At 37.6% G+C, this 25,118-nt stretch overlaps 1 protein-coding gene across 3 annotated transcripts in view; it reads right to left on the reverse strand.

The window, feature by feature from the left end:
- Nucleotides 1–9,649, reverse strand: part of LOC118620488 (gamma-secretase activating protein) — a 64,731-nt gene extending 55,082 nt beyond the window's left edge. Inside the window, exons 1-7 of one of the 3 annotated variants that reach the window (XM_036247600.1) lie at nucleotides 9,200–9,648; nucleotides 8,581–8,650; nucleotides 7,338–7,387; nucleotides 2,961–3,065; nucleotides 2,666–2,725; nucleotides 1,685–1,728; nucleotides 461–546 (exon numbers count right to left, since the gene is read on the reverse strand). In XM_036247600.1, the coding sequence (XP_036103493.1) occupies nucleotides 461–546; nucleotides 1,685–1,728; nucleotides 2,666–2,725; nucleotides 2,961–3,065; nucleotides 7,338–7,387; nucleotides 8,581–8,650; nucleotides 9,200–9,277 (493 nt within the window). In that variant the 5' untranslated portion in view covers nucleotides 9,278–9,648. Of the gene's footprint in view, nucleotides 1–460; nucleotides 547–1,684; nucleotides 1,729–2,665; nucleotides 2,726–2,960; nucleotides 3,066–7,337; nucleotides 7,388–8,580; nucleotides 8,651–9,199 lie in introns of all 3 variants that reach the window. The other 2 variants (XM_036247601.1, XM_036247602.1) reach the window with 2 other exon arrangements.
- Nucleotides 9,650–25,118: the final 15,469 nt, after the last annotated feature.

Genomic DNA, 25,118 nt, shown 5'->3' on the forward strand with positions numbered 1-25,118 from the left:
AAGATTGTACACTGACAACTTTATGTCAAGCTTTTATTGTTAGCTCAGCAGCTTAGAGCATGGCTCTTAAAGCAGCTAAGAATGTAGGTTTAGAACCCTCACACATCAGTCAGACTGACACTAAAAGTATCCGCATCACTGTATCATTTGTTAAAAGATGGAGCAGGAGAGAAAATACTGACTGACAAAATATGAGTCCATCCCCTCCATTAGAACATTAATACAAAAATAACTGTTAGCACAATAACCCTGCTGACTATGGCTTCTTTTATGTAAGATAGCAGATGTGTAAAATTACAGTGGAAAAGATAATCTGGTATATAAAAATCTATATGATCACTTATGGGAAAATGTGGCTATTATATTTCATTTTCAAGATCCATGTAACTAAACAATGACTAAATTTTGTATAGAACTCAAGCACAGTTGAACAAATGGATAAATGCAACCCTGATTCCACCTGTATGGTTGGTAAAAACACATAGAGTCGGGTATTTGGGTAAATTCTCTTGGTCTTGAAGATAACCACATCCAAAGTTGACAAGTCGAAGAACACAAAAGACAAAAAATTTTTAATGAATTTAAAAATAAGCTCCCTCATAAAAGATAGTAACCACTAGAATATACCTATAGAAGTACAGACATGTCCCTGAGAAATTTAAGTACATACATTTTTTTTTGTTTAAAAATTCGAAAGAACAGTTATTTTTAAATACATGGTACATAAATAATGTGATCTGGGAAACAGAAAAAAATAAAACTACTTTCACCATTCATTTTTTCCTGATTTAGAGGACAACATGCGATTCAAAATAAGCACAATGAATGTTTACATATGATGAAATAAAGCTAGTGAAACACTGAATAGTTTGGATTATCATTGCTCTAATTCAAGAAGACTTTCCTTTTTCTGTGCACTGATGGCCTTGAGTCTATTTTTTCAAGAGTGTTTCATGTTTTTACTAAAATAGTCTGGGGGGGAAAACTTACCTATTGTGTAAAAAGGGAAACAGAAAAGAAGTAAAGCAATAGATTCAGTTGAACTGCAAATGGATTGACCTGTGACTTCCTCTTTGATGATTATAAGAAAAGGGCTTTGATGCTTGATTATATATATATAAATCAAATTGATTATACATATATTTTAGGGAGGGAGAAAGGGAGAGGGAGAGAGAGAGAGAAACATTGATGTGAGAGTGGAACATCCATCGACTGTCTCCTGCACACTCCCCCTGGGATCTAGCCTGCAACCTGGGCATATGCCCTGTGCCCTGACTAGAAATTGAATCAGCAACTTTTTGGTTCACAGGATGATGCCCAATCAACTGAGCCACACCATCCCGGGCTGATGTTAGATTCTAAATGTAGCTATCTCTTAGTCACTGGGAGAAGAACACTTTCATAGATCAAATAGATGGAGACACCCTACAGAAATAAATGACTACAAAAATCAGGACGATTGGTTTTACATGGTAAAACCCTGTGCTCGTGCTTGATAAAGCTGTTACTATTCCCTGTAGAGAACCGAAATATAAAAGAACACACACACACACACACACACACACACACACACACCCCAAATATCAAATTATCCTTGTATCTGCATACTATAGATTAGGCTTGAATCTAATCATTCTTCCCATGAGTGAGTATAAAAATTAATAGAAATCTATGAATAACTTACTTAAATCCTGAGTTACTTAATAATATGTCCAAAGGTGCTTCAAACTGTCAAGGAACCAGGAGAAAACAAATGAAAAATGACATTAGGTGACACTAGTTCTGAAGACCAGAGCAAGCCTGACAGCACTGTGCTTGCCTAATGATGAAGAGCCCATTTAACCATCATTATCTTCAGAGATTATTCTGAAGGTACACAGCACAGAAAGTCCATGGGGAATATTCTGGAGTTCATACAGTCACAAGCTGGACGTATATTTCTTTCTCAAAGGGCTAATACTTGGCAAACTTTGTTTCAGATTTGAATATCATAAATGGATTGTGTAGTAAACCAATTGGAAGGAGTAAACTTTTATAAAGTCACACATGACCACATAAGGAGGGAAGGACTGCATGTCTTTAGCAGGAGAGTGGATGAGTAAAAAAATAAAATAAAATAAATGGGCAGGAGGAATAAATAAAATACTTATTATGGTATGATACCAACCTAGACACCAATATCAGTCCTAGTCAGGAAGAGTAACAACATACTGTTCGTTATAGATAAAAAATTATTTATGAATCCTCACCCCAAGGCTAGCATTCCAAATAGCTTTTTCAGTAGTCATGTTAGATTTTTACTAATTAAACTATACCCTCTTGCTGACCTTATTCTCAAATCCTCCAACCTCACAAGTTCTTTGGCATCAATGACTGATAACCACTTAAAGCTATTTACTATTGACCACACCTATTACCTTCTACTAACCCTCTCTCTGACACTTGTTTCTTTAACGTGAAGTATTCAGTTAACAGAAGTTTCCTGTGTTTATATTAATTGCAATTGTTACAGTGTTGAAGCCTTGAGATGGCAAGAACTATTTCACTTGCTCACACAACTAACAGAACATCAAGAATGCTACAATGCTGTTTATAACATCTCTCTTTGAAAAGGGGCAGCAACATGTTAAAAGTTTCCTCTAGCCCACTCATTTTCTGGACCTACCATTAGGGTAAAATTCTCATCAGCACAAAATTGGATGCATTTTAAGATACTCCTTGATTTCTAAAAGAGAAAACAGAGTAAATGAGTATTACCCCCCAAAAGTCAACAAAAACACGAGTAAAAATAAAAGAGCATGTGAGAGAGAGAAACAGTCCAAAAGCAAACAGTAACAAAAACCTTTGCATTACTTTTAATAAACCATCAATGAACATGCAGTGGTTAATAAATTATAATAATTACAATGTCAAAATTCAATCATAGCTATAAAAAGGAGGTCCAGTGGACTAGTTTTTACCTTTGGGTCGATGTAGTATAATCTCTGCTCTGCCATATCCCACTGAGCCCAAACAAAATCCTCTGCTACTCTCTGTCTTGGGAGTCGGTCAGAATTTTTAATCACCTAAAGAGTCAAAAAAATTTTAGAAATAAATAACTGTTTTAAAAGAAAAAAAGATCTGAAAATCATTATTATTTTGCATATTTTATCTGAATAATACATGTAAGTATTTCTACAGTTCATTTTTAACAGCCCCCCCCTCAACACATACATCTGAAAAGTCTTTTCAGAAAAGATTTAAGACATCATTTCATGACTTGCTCTCCCCAAACACTTTATAATGTACTATTTTATTCTATTTCTAGTTTGACAGAAAGGCTGGTGCTGTTGAAGGCAAGGCCACGTCTACCACAAATTAATAACTAGGTTAATAGAAGATTCAGGGCTTCCTGTTCTGGACACAGCCCACTCAGGTCTCTGCAGATGAGGCCTTCACAGGTTGGGACGCTGAGGTAGAACAGCCCAAGACAAAGCTCCCCACCTCTGCATTCCTGTGGCACTTTGGCATGCTTCTATTACAGTTACTTTTTTTAAATCCTCACCCAAGAATATTTTTCCATTAATTTTTTTCAGATACAGTGGGAGGGAGAGAGAGAAAGAGAGAGAAACATCTATATAGGAGAGACACATCGATTGTTTGCCTCCTGCACAAAGCTGGCTGGGGATCTAACCCACAACCAAGGTACATGCCCTGGACCTGGAATTGAACCCATGACTCAAGTTCGTGAGCTAACACTCTAATCACTGAGCCAAACTGGCCAGGGCAATTACAGTTACATTTTAATTAATACTCTAAGTCTCCCCACTGACTATGCACTCTTCTATAACACCTTCATATTCTCAATGTCTTGTTCCTAGCTCATAACCATACTCAAGGAATGCTTATTCAAAAAAAGAAAAATGAGCCCTGGCCAGTGTGTCTCAGTGGTTAGTGTGTCAGCCCACACACCAAAGTGTCATGTAGGTTTGATTCCCAGTTACTGGTGAAGGGCACGTACCTGAGTGGCAGTTTTGACCCTCAGCCCCAGTCCAGGCACATGCTGGAGCCAACCAATCGATGTGTCTCTCTCACATAGATGTTTCTCTCTCTCTCTCTTTCCCCTCCCTCCCTTCCACTCTCTAAAAATCAATGGAAAAATATTCTCAGGTAAGGATTAACAATAACAAAAAGAACAACAACAATGAGATAAGGGATGTGAATTGCCAAGGATATTGCAAGTTTAACAGAAGGAATTAAGTATTCACTTCCTCAAAATGCTTATGAGCAAAAGTAATCTATATGGGGACAAATGAGTAAAGAATGTAGAGAATGTTGAGGTACAAAAAATGAGGAAAAGGGGGAGCATTAGAACGGTCCATTTTCATGCCTAAACCCTTTGTAATCCTACTAGAGATTTCCCAACTGAGGCTAACTTGGAACTTGAGGGAGGCACAGGGCATGTGGAATACTGTGCCTCCAATTCTGGCTCGCCAGTGTCCACTACACTGAGGCTGGAGGAAAGTGGTGCTGGAGGAACGGCCCAAGAGGACCTGTCTGTCTCCTTGAAAAGTCCATCTGATTCCACTGGAGTGTGGCAACCCAGGTTCACACCTCAGTTTTGTACCCATCCAGAACTATGTCACTTGAGAATCTTGGTTGTGGTTTTTCCTGTAAAAATGGAAATAAGAATAATACTCCCTCCATTATGCAGGAATGTTGTGAGGAGTATGTGGAACCACACACTGCCTCGAGAAAATGTTGTCTAAGCCTTTAAGAATGAGGGCCAAGTGCCTCCCACAGGAGGGCACTCACGGACAAAGGAATGCAGAGGTGGCACCATCTGGGCAGGGAGAATCCTTTCTGGGCCACTGACAAATGCCCCCTCCCCTCACTCTGCAGTGCCTTCTGGGCTCCCAAACCCTCTTCCAACCAGCCAGTCCTGTGTCTATGTCCATTCGTAGTTTCTGACCCCTATGAGTTTATTTAAATATCTCCCCTAAATTCTCATCACTGGCTGTGGGATCCTGCCTTGTCCTTTCCTCTCTGAGCAAACCTTTCTGTGATCACTGGCCCTGATCTTGCCCTCCCTCATCCACTGAGCCCCTGGTGGTCCAGTGCTCTAGCCACACATGTTCTTCTAGCCACACATGGTCATGCTCTAGCCCGGCCTCTTGATATGAGGTGATCAATAGTAGATACATATTAATAAATGCCATTTTTCCATTTCAATTTTCTTCACATAACTTTAAAATTAAAATCTTCAGACAAAACCATTTTTATGCAGACAGTTAAATATTGAAGAAAATCATTTTAAATATCAATAAGATATTAATATCTGATACAAATTGTCAAAAGAAAGACAACCCAGTAGAAAAATAGACAAGAATATAACTAAGCAATTTTTAGAAAATTCAAATAGCCAGTAAGCATAGTAGATGCTCAAACTCACTAATATTAAGGGACATGCAAACTAAAATAATAATGATATCAACTTACACCCATTAAATTGGAATTTATTTTTTAGAAGACAGATACACCTATTAGCAGTGTGAATAGAGGAATGGGTTTTGTTATAGTTTGCTTGTAAACTGCAAATTGTTACAATTTTTTGAAAAGCAATCTGGCAAAACAACAATGAGGTATCACCTTACACCTTCCAGAATGGCTGCCATCAACAAATCATTGAACAAAAAGTGCTGGCAAGGGTGTGGAGAAAAGGGGACTCTAGTACACTGCTGATGGGAATGCAGACTGGTGCAGCCACTATGGAAAACAATATGGTGTTTCCTCAAAAAATTAAAAAATGAACTGCCATTTTACCCAATGATCCCGCTTCTAGCAATATGCCTTAAGAAGCCTGAAACACCAATCAAAAAGAATATATATACCCCTATGTTCATAGCAGCACTATTTACAATCACTAAGATCTAGAAACAACCTGAGTATCCATCAATAGATGAGTGGATAGAAAAGTTGTTGTACATTTACACAATGGAACACTACACAGCTGTAAGAAAGAAAGATCTCTTATGCTTTAAGACGACATGGAGGGACCTGGAGAGTTTTATGCTAAGTGAAACAAGCCAATCAGAGAAAGACCAATATCATGTGATCTCACTTATTTGTGGAATATAATGAAGAAAACAATCTAATGGCCCTGGCCGGTTTGGCTCAGCGGTTAGAGCGTCGGCCTGCGGTCCCGAGAGACCCGGGTTCGGTTCCTGCTAAGGGCATGTACCTCGGTTGCAGTTTGTCCCCGGCTCTGGTCAGTCGTGTGGGTGGCAGCCACTCGATGTATCCCTTCACGTCGATGTTTCTCTCTCTCTCTGTTCCTCTCTCCCCCTCCTACTCTACCTGAACAAAAAATGGAAAAATGTCCTCGGGTGAGGATAAAAAAAAAGAAAACAATCTAATGAACAAAATAGGCCCAGAGACATAGAAGTGGGGTACAGACTGACATATCTCAGAAGAGGGAGTTTGCTGGGGGGATAAACCATAGAACTTATATGCATGTATGCGTAACCATGGATAGACAACAATGCTGGGTGGGGGGTGGCGGGTCTGGAAAGATGGTGTCAATAGGAGAAAAAGGAGAAACATCTGAAACAAACAAAAAAAATTAATTTAATTTAAAAAAAAGAGAAAGAAAAGCAATCTGGCAAAATCTATTGAAATTTATTAAAATATCAACCCAATTATCTATCCCTGAAGATTTAAACCCAAGAGATATGTGTACAAAATAGGCAAAGCTATAGACACAAAAATATTTGAGATAATTCCAAATGCAAACAAATAAGATAAAATGAAATTGGTAATCAAGTAAATGTCCATCTATGGCAGGGATGAGGATGATAGACAATACACGTATAGAGAAGAGTATGAAAGTATATATACCAGGTTGTGAACAAAAATTAAAGGTGAAAAGGTGAGGGAGAAGTGGAAAACAAGCAAATAAGAAACAAGAATGTACTATATAAAACCTCAGCATATATTTTATAATTTTACTTATTGTATGTGTATGTATATGTATCTATGTATAAAAATTAGAGAAAAAAGTTATATCTTTATTTAATAGCCTATAAGAATAAATAAAATGTTTCTGTAACATTAATCTACCTTTTTTAATGTTTTTTCATTGATTTTAGAGAGAGAGAAACATCAATCAGTTGCCTCCAGGACCCACAACCGGGGCATGTGCCCTGACTGGGAATGGAACCAGCAACCTGGTGGTGCACAGGATGAAGCTCAATCAACTGAGCCACACAAGCCAGGACACATTAACCTAACTTTAGCAGTCTAGAAATGTCACTCTTGGGGGCAGGGGGCTCTGAAAAAAATGAATTTCAAATATTTATCGTTCTATTTCCATCTTCTTGGATGACTTGGATAAGAAATTGTTCAATATCTTTAAACAAAGAAATAACAGAAAGATAAGTTACCTTCACAATAGAGATTAGTACTTTTTTCACCGAATGATTGTGAACAATTTTTTAATAAAAAATGGAGATTAAATAACTGGCTAAAAATATTATCACAGACAGCAGTCTCACAATAAAGATTTAAAACACAACCCACCTTTCTTCAACTTCTCTTTACAGTCTGTTTCAAGTCCAACATTTACTCTGCTCCACAAAATTAACAATGCATGCATTTAACCTTTCTGTTCCCCTGAGTTCCTTCAACAAGCATTTGCCTCCCCTATACCATCAGTCTTATGTGCAGCTAATAAAGGCTCATTTGCCAGGGTTTATCTTCAGTTTCCAAATACCAAACACCTGTTTGTATGAAAATATCAGATAGAAAACTCATACAAGATATCTGGGGGAGGCATTTTTATAGGGATAAATTTCACATTAACAAACCTAAACATTTTGGGTCAATTTTTAGATGATCCCTTTTTCTCAGTAAGCAATTTAGATTCATTCAATATACTTACCTTCTGCTGGTTCTAGTTACAAAAATATGAGACAGACAGTTGGGTAAGAGCATAGGAACTAAACACAAACCTAACCCCTCAGGTTTGTTTTCCCAATTATAAATTAGCAGTTTAATCTTGTAACATAAAGGAGACTTATTAGATAAGATCCACCAGTAAATTTTGTCCTTTCTCCTTCCAACCTCCAACCTGAAAACATTATTAATGGATGTCCCAATCTTACTACCTAAATTTGACCAAGTTAGTATGTGTCCTCAAGTTCTGCCATGAAATTCTTCTAGTTTCTAATGCCTTGCCCTGACTCCATCCAAGCCTGTCTCCTTATATCATGGTTATCCACTGTGACAGACATCCTAAAGGAGGATGGACTAAAGAAGGCGAAAATGACCTGCGCAACTGTTCTACAAACTTACCACCACATGACAAAACTGGAAATCCGAATATGCAGGAGCCCATCATTCCCAGGATGAGGAAACAGAGCACAGTAGGAGGAAACAAGAAATGGGGCCAAAGGACAGCCCTTCCACAGGAGTCCTACGTCAACGGTCAGCAGGACCTCAGCACTGGTGAGTGGACCTCTAGAAGATTCAGTCATCTCCCATGTTTCATTAGGAGAGGTGCCACTCATGAAGTCCCCATGTACCACCTGAAGATCCGCTTACATTTCTCTTCTGAGATCAGTAACAGATGGCTCTCTGGAAGAGGATGACGGTCAACATGTGGGTAGAGGAACTGCAAAAAGAAAATCAATCAAAACCATATGCAACTACCTCGCTTACACAACTATTTCAAAAGTTTTATTGATCACTATATTACTATACACCATAGAAGAGACTTGGAACCACAGAACAGTTTAGGTGAGTCACACATTTAGGCGCACACACATTACAAATGAAAGCAAGCAGGAAAACAAAACATTTTCAGGAGCTCAGTTTTCCAGGGGGAAATTGACCGTGGGTACATCATAATTCATTTAAACAGTAAGGCTATAAAGTGTAAGCTATTTCTAGGGACGGTGCTTCCGATTTATAATATGTGATTTTGAAGATAATCAGAAACAATGTAACAACATTTGTACAGAAAGTTCTATTTCACATGCACACAATAAGAGCGATCAATGCATTCATTGTGCAACTAAACCCTAGTATTTAATTTGAGAGCTAAGTAAACATACTCTCCACCACAACTTCAAGTCCCACATCCACCAGACAAAGTACAACACAGCAGGGACTTTCCAAGAAAGGATAGTGAGTCACAGTGTTGCATGTGGAGAAGACTTATAAGCCTCAAAGCACAGAATGACTGCCCCGGGAAGAAAAGGTTGATCCACCCCACTCCTCCTCCTCTGTGCTCTCCCATGTGTGACAAGCAGCCAGAAACCCACAGCCTGATGCTGTCAGCTGTGATAAGAGGAAACACTGGCCATGGGATAACTCCAGTGACTTAATTCTTTCATCATCTGAAGGCTTCATTTTGTAACACGAAAGCTTACCAGAGGAGACCCACCAGTGAATTTTGATTCTTCCCTCCAAACTTGAAAGCAAAGTAAAAGAACACGATCCTTTATGTCCCCATGTTATAGTTGGCAGCCTCACTACAGACTAGGAAAATTTTTGGCAAAATATATTACGTGGTGTTCTAACTTTTCATAATGATAAATTAGAAATAGAACTGGTCAATTTTTAAAAGTATTTGTAGTCAGGTTTCCCCTTTTAGAATTGAAAAACAAAACATTAACTATATTCCATTCTTTATAACAATAAACTCAAAATTATAAAATAGATAGCAAATGAAGAATTCAGCTACAAAAATAATATAGAACTTATCTCCTGATTTGTGAAATGGGGCACATCGCGCAGGACACTTTGGGTTGAGGAGAAGCAGAGATGAGTGGCACCACATAGGTAACAAATGAGCAAATGCTCAGCCCTCAAACAAGGAGATACTCCTACAGAAGGTGGCATGGCCTCCCCTGAATCCAGAGAGGTGGCCAGGGCACGCCCACTTAGGACTGCAACCTGACTAAGAAGCTGTGGAATTCTAAACCTTTGCCTGGTCTTTATGTGGCAATCAGTGAGAGCATGATTTTAAAAGTCCCATGTAGGTAGTGTTTTTTTTTCTTTCTATTATAAATAAACAATAGAGCAAGACCTAGAAGTCAGAATATAAATAGACAGGCTCCAGACACAGCTCTACATAGCATGCAAAGCTTAGGGTATTTTGGGTATTTTGTTTGTTTGTTTTGTTTTTGCACTGTAAGTAGAACTCTACATAGATTTTAAGGAAACAATTATATTCAAAAATATGGAGTTCTGTTAATATTCGTCATTGGAAAGTATGCACCACAGGGTGTAGATGGGTGTCTTGGGTGTCTAAGTATCCTCTGGAACTATCTGAAAGATGCACCTCATGCTGGTGGGGAACTCTCCAAAGGCACCAGGTTAGGTCCAAACTCCACCCAATACTGTCCTGCTGAATGACGTTCCTTTGTGAAGGGGTCAAGATGGCATATGTACACTTAGGAAAATGTGCCACTGGAGATCACCATGGATCTTTTGATTAAAAAAAAAAGGAGGGAGATAGATCACAGGGCAAGACCACACTCAGTGGACAGTGAAGTTTATTTCTCTGAAGGAGGGAGGGAGGTAGGGAGAAGAAGGAAGGTGGGGATTTGCCATGGATGGAGCTTTGAATGTTTCTCTCTCCAGAGGCATAGATAGGCATGAGGAGCAGGGAGCAGGGCTAGGAGCTGAGATGGGATCACAGGTGAGTACAGGTTGTCCTTTATTTGGGTGGGAACATTTCCTTTGGCCTATGGATGCAGTCATGCAGCAGGTACATTTTATTTTTTTAATTTGAGATAAAAGTCACCATTTTAACTATTTTAAAGTATACACGTCAATATTTTTTAATATATTCATACTGTTGCACAACCAAATACTTGTAAATACTTTTCCCTTCCCAAACTCCCTTTATGTGTTCCAATCCTTTAATAGCATAACCATTGCCTATACAGCCCTGGGTGGAGATGCTAAGGAAGCCAAAAGAACAGGCCAGAGAAAGGAAGTGTTTGTCCCACAGTCACCCTGCACAGATGACAGTGTAGAGTGTGGCTTCCTGTGTCAGGGGAGTGCAGCTCAGCGCTCATGCCAGGCCCTGTCTAGAAGTAGCAGTGTCCCTCAGTGAGGACAAGAGTGGTGGCGAAAATACAGGACTGGAAGGACTGCTGCCAGTGGAGGACCGGATGACCATCTCTTTCCTAACACACATTGCATGAGGGAGACCCATTGGCTAGAGGCTGGGAATGGATGGGGGAGAAAGGAGGCAGATACTTCATATTACACAAGGACATTGTGCTGCAACATTGCATGAGCAAGTGCCTGTGGTAGTTGTATTCTATAAAGACACCACAAACACTATATACTGAACACTGAGCATTGCTCCTAGGGGACATACAAAGACAGCTTCCTTGGAGCCGCTAGTCACAACATTGTTGTCAACAAATTAATACATACCTTTGTTTAATGTGTTTTTGTTTAAAGACACCTTATTTACTATATAATGATGATTCATTAGCCTTGAACACCACAGCACTATAAACTCAAGCCTGAATGGAGTTTATCTAACGAAAACTCATATTTTTTCGGTAAAGTACATCACAGCCTTCTTGCACTTAGGAATAACATTAGGCAGCACTTCAGCACTATGCTTGGGGGACATTTTAAACAGTGAAATCACTAACAGGAAGTCCCAAAATTCAAAAAATCATAGCACTAAATAAAACACGGAAATAAAGTTTGTTTTCAATATGAGAAGTAAATCAAGAAGTCAGAATGTCACTTTGTTCGACCTCGACTAGAAATGTGTGCACAACGTTTTTACCACTTTAAACATGTCTGCAAATGACTGCAAAAACACCATGAGTATTGATTTGGGGGTTACAAATAAATTCTAGCAAGTAGTGGAATTCAGAATGTGCAAGTAATGAAGATTGACTGTACATAGTCCACCTGCATTATATACACAGTGCTTCTGCATCAAATCATGGAGTTGATAAATTATAGGATCAAGTCATTTAATCATAGATATTTCATCTGTCAACTATATGAATACATTAAAAAAGTATTTTAAACGTACTGTAATGTGTTTCATATTCGATATTTTATCATGTAAAACATTACATTATTATCAGACAAACCATGATATAATAGAGAGAGAGGAACTAGATTTGAGTTTTAAAGATTTCCATGTTTGCAAGGGAAGAGCTGATAATTCCTGCCATATCATTTATCAGTGTGCTTTGAGGATAAAATGTGATAATGCATTTGAAAGCACTTTGTAAACACCATTGCCTCTAGATTCATACTTTTTGATTAACAAGATAGTGTTAAATGACATACTCACTTACCTGAACCCAAACGCAGCTATCCACTGCTTTTAGAACTTTCACATTGTTAACGGGGTGGATTTCGACCAACAGAGTTAAGCACTTTGATCCTACAAAGTAAAGGAGGCTTTTAGAAATGACACATTATTTTCTCTGTATAGGTCTGAAACTGGAAAATGTAAATGTGTCACCTATTGTATTACACAAAGAAAAGCAATTTTCTTTTTTTATTAATCCTCACCTGAGGATATTTGTTTTTCATTTATCTTCAGACAGAGTGGGATGGGGGGAAAGAGAGAGAAAAACAGAGAAACATCGATGTGAGAGAGACACATAGACTGGTTGCCTCTGGCATGACCCCAACCAGGGCCAGGGACTGAATTGCAACTGAGGTACGTTGCACTTGACCAGAACAGAACCTGAAACTCTTTGGTCCACAGACCGACACTCTAACCACTGAGCAAAATCGACCAGGGTGAAAAGCAATTTTCTTAAAATTTACTTTGACAGCCCGGCTGATGTGTCTCAGTAGTTGAGTGTTGACCCATGCACCAAGAGGTCACTGGTTTGATTCCCAGTCAGGGCACATGCCTAAATTGTGGGCCTGATTCCCAGTAGGGGGCATGTAGGAGGCGGCCAGTCGATGTTCTCTCTCATCAATGTTTTTCTCTGTCCCTCTCACTTCCTCTCTCTCTAAAATCAATAAAGAAAAAAAAATTTGTTTTAATTACTTTGACATTTCTTAAAATCCCAAACAGATACAGAAAACATCATAAAGGAGAAGTTGATACACAGGGAGTGAAGAACAAGTTCCTCCCATTCCTCAGCCATCTTTAGCACAGCTTCACAGGCCCTCTCAGCCTCTCAGTCTAAGTGCACAGCCCACTTCGGCGTCACTCCCATTCTGCACCATAATGGCAAATGCTGTTTGTACATGGAAATGTAAAGCTACCCCTGATGCATGAACACGTTACAGTTGCCAGCACCTATCAGTAGGACGGGATCCTGGCTTCCCTCAGGAACATGTGGAGCTGCTCTGATAAACACGCACTTATTTCCTCAGTGTCACATTCAAGCAAATGTCAGCAGATAGCAATTAGAAGGAAGTCCTTGGACACAGGCTATAATGGGATCTTCACAGATATCTAAATTTAGGCCCAAAGTCCCCCTCCCCCAAGGTTAAACCTCAAAAGGAGTTGCCTTATATTTGAGTTCTTGGGTATTTTTCAATGACATTTTGAATGACAATGTACAATTTGGGGATAGCACAGCAACCTGGAATTGAATCAAAGCCAGTTTCACTATTTAAGAAAGTAACCTGACAGCACTGCTTCTTTTTTTTTTTTAAGGCAAAGAATGTAAGACAAATTCTGGGATGGTTCTGATAATTGCAAGGGCTAGATATCTCTGTAAACATGCCTTTAAAATTACTTATAATCAAGACAGTAAGTGAGTTACTATGTGGGATCACAAATTCGTACACAACAGAACAAATGAAGATCTAATGTCATTTGGTCAACAGATAACTTGTAGCTTAGAGTAAAAACCCGGGATCACACACCAATTAAAAGGGGCTGTGTTTCTAATAAATGGGATAAAAAAAAAAAAGTTGAGGTGCTTTAGGAATTTGCCTGATGATTCAAAAAAGCGCTCTAGGAATAAGAAAAACATTGGTGTCAAAGATAGTTGTGATGAAAAATAGAATAGAAATATTCTATGAAATGTGAGAATAAGGTCAATTGTAATTAAAAATAAAAAAATTGTAAATGTGAAAATGAGGGGGGGAAGCAATTTACCTTGTTATTTTATGTTATTTTAATAGGTAGAGAGTAGGCAAAAGAAACTAGTCTGAGGCTGGTGAAGGTGCATGTCAAGAAATGATGACAAGGTTGAAAAGTCCATTTGGGCCTGGTTCTGAAGAATCTCTAATCAGAGCCCTTAAATGGAGCATCTACAGCACTTAACTGTTCATAATGTACTTGGAGGCTCTGGAGATCTGAGTAGCAGTGGGGCCTAACATAGGTGGTCACCCAATTGCTGCCCAGTGGAGATCTCTGTGCCTTGGGGTTAATGAATTCCACAGGGGAGGGTAAAGGGGGCAGCTGGGCCTGGCTTCCTATGGTGGGACATTTTCTAAATAAAACATTAACGCTGACATGGCCACAGCCAAGACGACAAGCTGGTGATAAAAACTGTGTTGTAAGGTGTCTGGACCAAGGAATTCAATCTTTCATATGCACGATGTTACAGTTTGCTTGATTTGCAATGGAAAAAAATTTCATTATAAACAATAGAGTGTTAACACCTTGAGGCCAACTACATATTATAATCAAATGGCTTACCAAGTCATTCACTGACAGATAAAATAAGCCTTTTCAAAATATTTATTCAAAGGACAAAACATTATAATGGGTCCTATAGTGCTCTGTGGTCACAGCATTTCTTAAATCTCAACTGAACAAAAGCCTCCTAAGGGTCTGTACCATCTGTCTGCATGTCCCCCCTATTCTCCTATGGCCTCAGTTCCTACTACTCTGTCCCTTGTTCATTCCACTCCAGCTTCATTGACTCCTCACTATCCTAGAACAGTGAGTCTACCAAGTACTCTCTGGCCTCAGGGACTTTGTGCTGGCTGTTCACTCTGAGAGAAATGTGCTTTCCCCATGGCCACACACTTGCTCCTTCCCTTCTTTCGGATCTTTGTTTAAATACCCTTTAATAGTGTTTGCTCGGATCCTCCCTCAAATAAACTCATTGCATGGAAATACTTGCCTCAGACTTTATTCATGGGGAAACGCAAACTAAGACAAGAAGTTATCTCAGGGAACAGGATCACTTTAGCCATGAGGGGCTACCATGAGGGAGTGGGGAGACTGAACCAGGGAGGAGGATGCCAGTATCCAGGGCATTATCAAGTCAGTGGCCACCTTGGGTCTTGAGCTGCATGGAACGTACCTCAGAACGATCTGCTTTAGTGATGGAAAGGGGGAGTATTTACCCTTTCTCTCCTTTTCCCCCAGTGGCCATGGCTTACCCTATTGGGAATCCTTTCCAACCATACTTCCAGGTGGTACATATGCAGGTAGTAAACAGATTTTCCCAAGGGCTCTGGGCCAAAAGCAAGAAGGAGGTAAAGCAGCTGAGGTGAGGCACTGTCTGTCAAACGACATTTGGGCGGAGCTAGTTCTCACTGTGAGGCTGGCATGAAAGGTGAGCTAAGAAGATAAAGTATGAGGTATCCAATAACTAACAATGTTTATTCTAATATTTTTGAAGGAGCAATCAGATAATCTCACTAGAGGTTGCATCAAATCTCACTTGCATCAAACCTCCAAAACTGAGTAAGCACAGCTGAATAGGATTTAATGTTATAATCAAACAAAATTACACTATTATTGGTCTGAAAGTACTACATTTTATAATATAGATATCTGGCCACTATTCTTCATGACAATCAGGCACAGATGGTAACATTATGTAAAGATGATAGTTATTACTGGGTGTAGCATAACAATTTCTAAGGCTAAAAAGAATAAGGCTCAAGAATTAGGAGGCTCAGAGACATAACCTAGACTCATGATCAGGAGGAATACAGGCAACTGGGCCTTTCTCTTCTGGGTAAAGGGGTTTATTAGCCCAGGAAATCAGGGTCATATCCTCATTTTGTCCATTCCCTTGTTTTAAAGGGCAGGACACCAGTATCTTAGATCCTATTTCACTTGAGCTAGTCCAGTTCCATTACCTCAGAAGTGAGCATTGCCCCTGATTCTGAGAGCAGAGGTGTGAAGAGCGGGACGTGCACGGGAGAGGGAAGAGGACTCCTGGGTTCTCAGTGAGCATGGAAGGAGGGAAGGTTAGATGAGCAATACACATGAGAAGATTTCAGAGAATGCATTCTGCTCACCAACATCTCCCAGAAACTCTTCTGCTGAGGTCCCTGAAAAGGTCCTACCCAGACTTGACACTCTACATTGGCTCTGTGGGAGCCCAGGACTGCCTCATAAGCCTCATGTGGAAAGTATGTAAAAGAGTTTTTCCATCACATGCAACTGCAGGAGGATATATCTGAGTGAGAACTATGCTAACAAAAGAAGGAGTTTAAGTGCCAAATAAACAGAACAGAAGGAACACACTGCAGGATTGGAATAGTAAGAGACTGAAATGAGATCCACTAGACCAGAGGATAAAAAATGGTAGTCCAAGACTAGATCCAGCCACAGGTGGGTATAAATGCCCAAGGAGAATATTTAAAAAATGCTGAGCCAACATTTAAAAGTAAAATTTTAGTCTGGCTGGTGTGGCTCAGTGGCTGAGCATCAATCCATGCACCAAGAGGTAGCCGGTTTGGTTTGATTCTGGGTCAGAACACATGCCCAGGTTGTGGGCCTGATCCCAGTGGGGGCAAGCAGGTGGCGGCCAATAGATTTTCTCTCTCATCGAAGTTTCTCTCTCTCTCTCTAAAATCAATAAAGGAAAAAAATTTTTTTAATAAAATAAGAGTCCACACTTTACATCAATGTCCACACTTCTCTTTTTTTAAAAAAAAAAATCCTCGCCCAAGTATATGTTTTTATTGATTTTGAGAGAGAGAGGAAGAGAGAAACATTGATTGGTTGCCTCCCACACACGCCCCAACTGGGGATTGAACCCGCAACCCAGGTATATGCCCTAACTGAGAATCAAACCCACAAGCTTCTGGTATATGGGATGAAGCTCCAACCAACTTAGCCACCTGGCCAGGGCTGTCTTCTCTTGATAAACTGAAAAGCTGGTCCCACTGGGCTTCCTTTGAAGATAGGGCACATGCTCAATGGGGCACCCCCACCCATTGCTAGTCCCTATAACTCGCTCTGAGGACAACTACCCACCACTCTGCAAACCATTGTATCCCTAGCACTAAACATAGTGCTGGACCCATTGCTGGCACTCAATATTTGCTGAGTTCTGAACAGATAGATGGATATAGAATGTTGAAAGGATGGGAGAGGGGCATCACATTGATAATAAACTATGAAGTGGGCCTTGGCAAATGAGTAGAATTGATTTTGTATTTAGAATTGGTGGACTACTCAGTAATGCATTATGTATTGGTCAATAGTTAACAAGATTTTTTAATGGTATGATTAAAAGAATACCAAGCTTTTACCAACCATCTACACCAGCTTCTGACCATGGTGTTCTAGTATGCTCTCGATGTATAGTTTGCAGGTACTAATTGCCTTTTTAATACTTCTGTTCTCCAGTGTTATAACATTTTCTGTACTTGTTTATTTAAAAAACATTTTAAACATTTTTCCATGCTTGATATGACCTTTACTATTTATAAAGATGCCTGAAATTTGACTAAGTAGTTCAATAAATCTTCATCTATCAGTAGGCAGTAAAATGTATAATTTCATTACCTGGTTCAAGCTCATTCTTTCTTCTTTCTTTAGTAGATTGAACTAAACTTGCAGCTAATGGAAAAAGAAAAAAAAAGTCATTAGCAAATGGTCCATGCAGTGGCTTGTTAACATTTACCATTTTCTATCTGAATAAGTGAGGGCTCGAAGGGTCTGTCAGTGTATGATTAAGGTGGAATATAAAGCAATCTTTTTTTGTAGACTCAACAGATTCTTTACTTCACATCTCTTCTCCTAAAAGCATCTCTTCACAGAAAATCATTGTATTAGACTAATCAAATATTGTAAAAATCCAATGCTCTGAAACTCAAAAATGTAGTTTAGTTCTTGACATGTAGCAATAAAAGAGTTCAACTTACCAAGCAAAGTTCTCTCACTGTTGACAGAGCAACTGACAACTTGCAAGTCTTTCTCAAATGTATAGAGATGCTATAAAAACAAAATATTTTTTCATTTGGAGTTTCATATTAAATAACAATGTTATGAATACATAAAATATGAATACATTCCCATTTAGCTGTCTATCAAGTACCATTGTGGCAAACATTTTACTAAAGAACCCTCAATGAACCAGTTTATTTATACTAAGATCATATTTTAAGAAAAAAGTGTGCTATTTCAGGCTATGCTTGGCACTGAAACTTAGCCATGAGGCAACAGAGCGTCATGATTAAGACCTTAGAGCTAAACTACACCCAGGTTTTAACCCCAGCTCTGCGACTTGCTAGGTGTATGGCTTTGGACAAGTTACTCAGCCTCTCTCTCTCCTCCCATTAGTAAAACAGGAATCATAATACCTATCTTAGGAAATTGTTGACAGGATCAAGTGAGATAATCCATATGAAGCACTTAATACAATGTTTGCCACACATAATAAGCACTCAAATGTTAGTTATTAAAAGTATTGATGCAAGTAAAGTTTTAATCAAGTTATATAATATCATATCGCTAGCTATGCCTAAAAGCCTGTCACAAGTACATCTCTTACAGGACTCATATGTAGTGCAATGGCAAAGTAATCTTCTATCTTTATTATTGTTTTGTTGCTGTTTGAAGTGTTGCAAGATTCCATTTCCTTGAATATTAAAGTAAATGAAAATAGTCATGCAGAAGAAGGATGTGAGATACAGATTGAGGAACTGAAGACAATTATGTATATTAGGCAAATTTACAAAGTACACTAGGAGGATGAGGAAAGATAAAGAGTCTTAAATGTCAGGAGAGAATGGGCTAAGAAACAGTAAGCAGTAGAAGTATCAAGAAGGTAATTAGTACCTGCAGACAAAAAAAAAGCACTGAGAACATACTAGAATCCTATGGCCAGAAGTTGATTAAAAAAAAAAAAATGTTGGGAAGTCAGAAAACACTTCATTACAGAAAGTGAACTTTGAATAAGAATAATGAATAAGAAGGCTCTAAATTCATGTGAGAAATTTTGGTTTCCTTTGACTCTTGCTCTAATTGAGGAATTCTAATTTGTAAGTAAGAATCATGGATATAGCCTTGGCTGGTTTGGCTCAGCAGTACAGCATCAGCCAGCAGACCAGATGAGTTTCACGTTCAGTTCTGGCCAAGGGAACGTACCTCGGTTGCAGTTCATCCCCGGCCCTCATTGGGGTCATGTAGGAGGCAACCAGTTGATGTGTCCCTCTCACATCGATGTTTTCCTCTCTCTCCCTCCCACTCTGTCTGAAGATAAATAGAAAAATATCCTCGGGTGAAGGTTTAAAAAAGTAAATAAATCATTGATGTATACACTTAATGTTTAGTGTTTTATTCTTTTAATTGTAAAATAACACATAAGCATAATCTCAGTATTTAAAATATGAAAACACTATCAAATAAAAAGTCAAAGCTCTTCATTATGCTCATCCAATCCTAACTCCCTTTGAAAATGAAGCATGTTTGTAATTTGCTCATTAGCCTTCCGGAGTTTTTAAAATGAGTTTTTACTATATAGTTATGCACATGTGCTGCATAGTTCTCTTGCAATTTTTTAAAACATAAATGGACTATATATTTTTTTAATGTAACAATGTGTTTTGGAGAAGCTTTCCTGTCAGTGTGCATTTTTAGACTTCTTAATCCCTTAATATTTGTAAATTGTTTTCACATAGGCACAAAATGACTCCCTCCCATTTGTCCCAAGAATGAAACAATACTGTCACATCATCTAAAGCCTTATGTGAATGGATTGGGGAAAAATTAAGAAAAGCGGACTAAGTTCCATACCTGGATCTTTGAGAAGCTAGGTAAGTGAAGGTTAAGCAATAGCACAACTCAGATCCAGATGTCATTTTGAGGTCCTAAGCTTTTGGAAGTTCACAAATCTTGGAGAGGGCACTGGGCTCCCTATATTCGTACAGATTTTTGGGTAATTGGTTTGAGGCAATTTTGCTTAAATCTAAAAGGACTAAGAGACTTCAGCTGATGTTTTGGTTCAAAAGTCTTTGCACTTTTTGTTTTGTTTTTAAAAGATAATAGTGCTAAGAAAGGGTAAAAGGGAGAAGAGAAGGAAAAGAAATAAAAACTAAATTTTCAGAAAATGAGAATTTGTATCTAGAAAAAGGAGGCAGAAAGAAGGAAAACTCTAAAAGTAGTAAAGTAACCAATGAGTAACCTATAATTAATGGCAATTTTTTTTACCTCATTTTGTTTGGTTTGGCAATCATATAATCCAAAGAAGACATTTCCCTTATTATCCCTAAAAAAAAAAAAATTTAACTGGATGTGTATTAAATGTCATTGTTTATAAAGTTAGGATGCTACAAATTTTAAAACCAACCTGCAATAATTCAGTCATATTAGCAAAAACACTCTGAAGGCAGCATGCTGTGCATGTCAGAACAGAACCAAACCTGTTTCAGCTCGTTATCTGGGCTCAAAGCGTAAATGGGTTAAGAATGTACAGCTCAGTGAGTTTGGGGGATATTGTCTGGTAGGACTGAGCATGGCGAAGGGGTGAATCTCTTTGTACTTCCATTTACTTAACAGAGTGTATGTGATCAATATTGGGAGCTCCTACATTAAGACCTTAATATTCTTATCAGTAAAACTTTTTGAATCATACAGTTTTTTAAATGCAGCATACTTATAGATTCAAGTTAAAATAATAATTTTTTAAGGAAAAAATGTACATTATAGTAATATAACTATGCAAAACAAACTGGCCACTGAAATTATTCTTTCATGTTTTTCCATTATAATAAAGTTATCAGTAAAGTTCAATTTTTTCCTTATAACACTTAACATTGAAAATACATTGTTAAATAATAATGTCTCAAAAGTCTGAGCATATCTAAGTCTGAACATTTGATGTAGAATAATCATATTTGATATTTCCTCAAAACTAAAGATTTAACGTGTTAACTAGGTTTAAACATTTTTTATTTGGAATTTTTTTCTCTAGAAAATTAAACTTTTCATATATTTAAAAAACTGAGTACTGTACGAGACATTATGCACATTTTTATTTTATTTAAAAAAGAAAAGACTCAATTTAAATCAACCTATTGAATCTCACAAAATAAAAGAAGTCATATATTAAAGGTTAAATGTCAACAAGAGTTGTTACTCCTCAATAAGACAGAGCATGAAATTTGTAAAAAGAGAATATAAATAGTTAAAATAGTAAATTTCATGCTACGTATATTATACTATAATAAAAAAAGATAGAGATAGACATTCCTTATACGTATAGATTATATTTCCGTTTCTTTCAACATTTAATATATGTAAACTCTCATAATTATTGTCTAAAACATCTGAAAAGGTAATAACAACAAGTTAATACTTAGCAGGAGATGTTTAAGAACACATCTAACAAACATAATATTAGGGGAAAGCCAAATACAAAAGAATACATACTGATGATTCAATTATAAAGAGTTTAAAAACAGGCAAAGCTAATATGTTAAATTAGAGGTCAGAATAGTAGTGACCTTTAGTGGGGAGGAAAGGAGTAGTGATTGGGAGGTAGCTCAGGAGAGCCTCCTGAAGTGCTGGCAATGTTGTATATGTTGAGTATACTATTATGCTTACTTTGTAATAACTCACTGAACTGTACACTCTTGTCCTGTATATTTTTCTGCATGCATGTTATACTCCAATAAAGTTTAAATATCTATTAGTTTTTGTTTTATCTATGTTATTTATTAGGGGCATAGAAATTTAGAACTGTCATAGCTTCCTGGTGGATTAACCTGTCAGAAACTCAGCAGAATTGTCATAGTAGCAGATTAAAGCAAAAAACTGAAAAAGCAAGTAACAATCAAGCCTTTTATCACTTACTGTGGTAGTAAAGCAAAAAGTTAAACCAGAGAAACACCACTTCCCGGTCTATTTCCTCCACAGACTGAATGGAGGGTCAGGTAGATCAGCAGAGAAATAGTGACCACCACTGCTCAGAAAGCCTCCAACAAAAGGCTCTGGTGGCATTGTGGACCCAAGGGATCAGGGAAGGGAGAGGAGGGAGAAGAGCCTACAGTGGAAAAGTAATGAGTTCTGAGTCAAAAGAGAGAAAAAGTATCTTCAAGAAAAATATCACCTTTTCCTGCTAGGGTGGTTTCTAAGGAAGAGACCTAAGGAAGATCTCTACTTGAGGCTCCTGATAAAGAAGCCTCTGAATGAAGGCACTGGGCTAGGAACACAGCTATGAATAAGATCATGGTCAGTGGGGGGAAGGGGGAGGGGCTTGACCGCAACACTTTTTAGGGATGGAAGGGCACTGGCTATGCACCAAGTCTTGTTTGGGGAGGGCAGCTTTCCCCCATGAGGCCTGCCAAGTAAACCTTTTGTAATTGCATATAGTTGGGCTTGAAAAAAAATCACACACAGGTTTTTCACTAGGAACTGGACTAGTTATTCATTATAAAATGTCCTTTAATAACTCTTTTTACTTTAAAGGCTACTTTTTCTGATATCAATATAGCTACATCAGATTTCTTTTGGTTAGTGCTGACATATAACTTTTTCTATCCTTTTATTATTACTCTTCTTGTATCCTTACATTTAAGATGTGTCTTAATGCAGTGTCCTTTAAAGTATGTAGTCCATTTACATTTAATGTAATCATAGTCACTGATACATTGGGTTTCTATCAATCATTACTATTTACTATCTATGTAACTCAACTGTTTTACTCTGTCCCTGCCTTCTGGATTAATCTAAGTTTCATTATTTCACTCTCTGATCTACTAACTTGTCAGTTATATATTCTTTAGCTATTCATTTATTAGTTATCCTAAAGGCTACAACATTAGCCCTTAATTTATTATGCTTTAATATTATGTGGTGCCAAGAAATTTGAATCAATTGAAACTTTCACACACTGCTAATGGGGATATAAATTGGCAAACTGGCAGTATATACTGAAATTGAACATAGATAGCTCAGCAACTGTATTTGTATATATATCCCAAAAGAAATATATGCACATTTTGGAAGATGACACATATAATGTTTATAGTACCATAGCTTATAATAGCCCAAACTGGAAACCCAAAATATCCATCCAGTGGATATCCAAACAATGGAATACTATACAACAATAAAAATGAATTTGCTATAACATATAACATAAATAATTGAGCAAAAGTAGCCCGGATCCTCTCCCCCCCCACCACAAAAAAGTCACAAATTATATGATGTAATTTACACACAAGTTTCAAAATAAGGCAAAATGACTCTATGATGCTAGGTGAGTTAATGCTTGAAAGGAACATGAAGGGAACCTTGAGAGTTCTATTAATATTCTCTTTCCTGCTCTGAGTGCTAAGTAGATAGGTTTGTTTCACTTATGATTTGTGTACTTTTCTATTTGAAAGCCATATTTTGATGAAGGACATAAATATTTTTAACACAATACATTTAACTTGTAAGTTAACTATCATGTTTCTTCTAAAATTTTAGGATATTCCTCCCAATTCTAAAATTAAAGTATTTAAATATTTTTAGATATAACATTGATAATTACCAGCATTAATTGAGGATAACTGTCTATTTCCACTATTCCTTCAAAATTAATTTGCTTTAATTTGACTCATTTCCCTCATACATGAATAGTGTTTTAGATATTTGATATTATGCTATGACAAATTCCAACATTTAGACAAAACACATGCAAAGTATCCTATAACTCAGAACAAATTTCAGTTTGTATTTTTGGTTAAAAAGAAAAATACAAGGTAAAATATAAGGCTAATTGGTAAGCTGGACCCCTGTACCAGAGCTAGAGGTGGGAGACATTTAGAGAGACAGAGTAGGGTTCACTGAGAACTTAGATTCTGAGATCTCTCTTCCATACTCCTGACAGGAAGAAGTGTGGATCTCTGGGGGCAGGAAAAAGAAAGGGGAAAGTTATTTTTTATTCATGGTATATATATTTTTCAATGTATATTGAACTGTCAGATACATTTCCCACTGATTTAAAAACTAAGGATAATCACTTGGTCTCTTAGGAGAATATGATTCAATCAGCTTGCTTCTAAGTAGTCCTGTGCAATTTTCGGAGTTCTCATTTGTATTTCATCCACACTAGTTAATGTATTATAGGCCCATTGTAATGATAAAACAATTGAGTTTAAATGAGGTTAGATAGCTGGCCAGTACATACATGGAAAAAGTGGCACAGATTAAACTCAAACCTAGACAATGGTAAAGAGAATGAATTAAGTTTCCTATACTACACTTATAGTGGGGAAATGGATAATTACTGAAAAACCCTTTTAAGGTAGATTTTGTAGACATCTAAGGAGATTTCAGTGAGTTCCTTTTTATCCTGCACATGACTCAAAACTTCTGGAATGCACTGTGTCAATATTTTGAGTTTTTTTCTTTTTCTTTTAAGATTATAAAGATACTGGGAGAGACTTTTTCCCAAGTACACTTAAAAGGTTTCAGCTAAGATAAGAAACTACTTTACAAAAAAAAAAAAAAATCTTGCTAAAAAAATCCAATTTCCTTGCAAAAGCACATCTATTTTCAAATCACTAAAAAATTAAGAGAAAATAATTCTCCAAAAAGTACAGATCACAACAAATGGTATATGCTTATTTCCTTAAACCAGTAGTTCTCAACCCTGGCTGTGCACTAGAATCATCAAGAGAGCTTTTAAAAGGACATGAATCCCCAAGCCCTACCCCAAAATACTCAGATTTTATTTGGCGGATGAGGGGCCTAGTCTCTAGTGTATGTGTTTTTAAGTTTCCCAGGTGATTCTAATGAGCAGCCAGAGTTAGGAATCACTAAACTATATATTCATAATACAAAAGATGGGACAAAAGTAGGTTTACAGTTGTGAGTATGCAGCACAGAGTTTATTCTTGTATTATTATTATTTTGTTGTTGTTATTGTTAATCCTCACCCTAGGACATTTTTTTCCATTGATTCTTAGAGAGAATGTAAGGGAGT

This window comes from Molossus molossus, unplaced genomic scaffold, assembly GCF_014108415.1.
Source record: "Molossus molossus isolate mMolMol1 unplaced genomic scaffold, mMolMol1.p scaffold_m16_p_7, whole genome shotgun sequence".
In the NCBI taxonomy this organism is placed as follows: domain Eukaryota; kingdom Metazoa; phylum Chordata; class Mammalia; order Chiroptera; family Molossidae; genus Molossus; species Molossus molossus.